Source organism: Psilocybe cubensis, chromosome 1 (genome assembly GCF_017499595.1).
Source record: "Psilocybe cubensis strain MGC-MH-2018 chromosome 1, whole genome shotgun sequence".
NCBI lineage: Eukaryota > Fungi > Basidiomycota > Agaricomycetes > Agaricales > Agrocybaceae > Psilocybe > Psilocybe cubensis.
In genome coordinates, this window is record NC_062999.1 from 3,707,021 (window position 1) to 3,710,406 (window position 3,386).

The 3,386-nt window shown below is 44.9% G+C and overlaps 2 protein-coding genes across 2 annotated transcripts; one reads left to right on the top strand and one right to left on the bottom strand.

Moving 5' to 3' along the window:
• Window positions 1-47: 47 nt before the first annotated feature.
• On the bottom strand, window positions 48-951 carry JR316_0001261 (uncharacterized protein; the record flags this gene model as incomplete). The annotated part of the gene is made up of 3 exons (XM_047887071.1): window positions 48-222; window positions 296-724; window positions 818-951. 3 exons carry the CDS (start codon window positions 949-951, stop codon window positions 48-50), a joined length of 738 nt encoding a protein of 245 aa, XP_047754817.1.
• Window positions 952-1,749: 798 nt separating this feature from the next.
• Window positions 1,750-3,033, top strand: JR316_0001262 (uncharacterized protein; the record flags this gene model as incomplete). Its single annotated transcript, XM_047887072.1, has 1 exon — window positions 1,750-3,033. The coding sequence occupies one exon, from the start codon at window positions 1,750-1,752 to the stop codon at window positions 3,031-3,033; it is 1,284 nt and encodes a 427-aa protein (XP_047754818.1).
• Window positions 3,034-3,386: the final 353 nt, after the last annotated feature.

Sequence of the window (3,386 nt, forward strand, 5' to 3'; positions counted from 1 at the left end):
CTGACATCACCTCCCCTCTAAAGGTTGGTGTCCCAACGACCTGGTCTTTACCATGGACGGTTTGCACCAAAGACACGAGACGGTCCACCGCCACAATGCGCAATCTGAATTCCCTTTCTAGGCTGAACAGGCCCGGGGTAAGAGTAACCGTCAGAGTGTTGCTGCGGAGCCCTGAGAGCGTCCACCTCCATAGGCAAACCAGAGGCGAGCGACAAGGATGGGCTGGAGCAAGTGTCAACAGCCATAGGAGTGGGCAAGTGCGGAGAAGCAGTCCTGGAACGGGGTGTCTGCATACTAGTTGGGGTAGGTAGAGCTCGAGATTGGAGTAGGAGAAGGAGGTTCAATGACAAGGGTAAGAGGGGCGGCAGTGGGCGCAGGAGGCTGTTTGGGCTTCTTGGACCTAGGGTTGCAGATGCAACAATGGGCAATCCGCTTGCCAATAGCAGAGAGAGCATTACCAACTTCACAAGCAGTATCTCTGATAGTGACAGCACGCAAACCAGAGGTGACAACAGGGGAGACCGAGATCTTTGCATGCAAGATGTCGTGGATTTGGTGTAAGCTAGTTCCCGCGTGCCCTATGATGTGGCCAGCCTGTTTGTCTGCAATAGACAGGGTAGCAACAATCTTCTCAAGGGCGGCTTTGGTAGTAGTAGAGCAGATGGATTGAGTGTGCGGGGGCCCTGTAGTAGGGGTAGAGGTAAGTGCAGCCAGGTGTTCCTTCCTAGAGGTGCGTCAAGCGCGAGGTGCGCAAGCAGAGGAAGTGGGAGCGGCAGGCAGTTTAGGTAGGGAGGCTGCAAGGCGTTTGAGTTTAGACTCAATGGCAGACAGTCGGTCGTCAATCTTTTTATTGGCATCAAACTGGACTTGCTGCGCCCTAAAGAGGAAGGTGAAACGGTCCTCAAGAGACATTGTCATAAACCCATCGTAAGGCAAAGGAGGGTTGGCCATGGAGTATAGTAGGTGGGGGCAAGGTAGAGTAGAGTAGACAAGTGCTGCAGTGGATAGAGTATCATGGCAATGTTGGGTAGCTTCAATATGCTGTTAGGAATTGACTTAAGTCAAGAGAGAAGAATGCCCAAAGACCAAGTTAATATCAAAGCTGAGGTCTGACTACTGATCCCAGGACCCTATACATATATGGAAACCAGAGTAACTACTTCCCGGACCAGAGTACTCAACATACAACAACTATCAATAGATGAAACAGGAGAATGATAGATGTGGGACCAAACACAAAGATAGAATAAGGCATGATAGCGTGGGACCGTAACAGATAACAATAACGGATAGGGTGGCACCAATACATACCCTGACACTTATACAACACATCACCTTTGTAGTCAGTAGATTAACTTCTTTGCACCTCTTGTAGCTATGAGATTCTTCACTTATACTGGACTTTTTTCTTCCTCGTACCTCAGCCTTTTTCCTCTTTCTGCTGAGGTACATTTATTTGCTTTATTGTTATTTTACAGAGGCTGATTTAACTTACAGACTGATTTATATACTGTATACTTAAGGTCCACAATATAGCTTTTTTTCTCTTCCTGCTGAGACTGATTTGTATACTGTATACTTAAGGTTCCTTCAGGTTATGGGCCCTGATTGCGCCTAAAAACAAAAGACACAATATACTCAATAATACAGAAGGCTTACTAGATCATTTTTATAATATTTTGATACTCCAGATTCACATATCTCAAATTCAATCAACCCAGAAATCTCTGCATCAAAATATTGTCCACAATGGGGGAAATTCCAAACTCTACTCATACGACCATCAACAATATAACAATGAGCACAAAAGTCACACCAGCAAATGCCAAGGTAGACCATATCATCAATCTCAAAGGGACTTCCAATTTCATCGCATGGAGGGACAACATGCAAAACATCTTGAAAGACTGTGGAGTCTACAGACACATTGAAGGGTCTGAAAACAGGACTGCAAGATATCCTGTTTCCCCCAAACCCAACAAACCAGCCGTAGACGTATCTGACAATATTATAGCAGTATATTGCAAATGGTGGAGTGATGACAACAGCATCAAAATTCTAATCACTTGGAAAGTGTCGGCACTTGTCAAGTCAAACCTCAACATTGGTCAAGACATCACCGCACGGATAGTCTGGAATCAAATCCTGACAAGATATGCTTGTGTCAACATTAATGCAAAATTTGCCATTAAAAAAAAGCTTGCGTCAATGAAACTTAAAGACTACACCAAGATTGAGAAATACCTGGGAGAGTTCCGCATGGGCAAAGAACAACTCAAGGACATGGGGGTTAACTACCCCAAGAGTGACATCATACATCACATAATTCACGGCCTTCCTTCTATGGGCGCATGGCCAAACTTTAAGCAACTAATGATACAGCTGTATCAAGATACCTTAGATCGCAATAAGACGGCTAGAGATGAAGGACGCACACTCTTTGCTCCAAATACTGCCCTTGAAAGGATCACTTCTTGCCTAACCATTGAATGTCAGTGTCTGGAGGCTGAATCTACTAGCAAGCGTCACCCACCTGGCTCCAAGTATTCCAACTTTTTGAATGACAATAGACCCATTGCAAAATATGCAAATAACCCGAACGGGGTTAGATGCACTAACTGCAAAAATTGGTCACACGATAAGGACCACTGCTGGGCAAAAGGTGGCGGGATGGAAGGTCAAGGCCCTGCTTACCATGTAGCAGTCGCAGCCAAGAGAACAGAGATGGCATCGGTTGCAATGGAGTCAACCTCTTTAGACAGCAGTGAAATATCATGTGTATTAATTGAAGAAATTAATGACAGCGCACCAAATACACCTTTGACCACCACAACCTCTTTGCTATTGACTTCCATCCTACTTGATTTGGGTGCAACTTTGCACATCATCAAATCGCGCGCACTCTTTCATACATACTCTGAGGCTGACACGCAAAACGTTACAACGGCCAATCTTAGAACACTTCGCACGCAAGGTGGCGGCACCTGCATCATCAATGTCATGTACAGTATCAAGGAAAATCAATCCATTTAAAACTCAACAATTGTTTTCACGCTCCCAGCACCGCAGTCAATCTACTATTTGTTAGCAGACTCTTTATTGCTGGAATTGGCTGCAACTTTGTATCTGGTGTTGGGGTACTGCTCTCTAAAGAAGACATTATCTTTGCATCCACATTATTGATCAACGGCCTATTTGCTATGGACAACACCATGTTCGTACCAAGAGTAAAGAGAGCGCCCGTACTCAATGAATGTATCATGTTTGTCAAAGTGCCGGAAACAATGTACCTCCACCACCTTTGTTTGGGGCATCCAGGAAAGCAGACAACATGTATTCTGGTAAAGCAAATCATGAAAGCCCATATCAAAGACGATAATATAAAA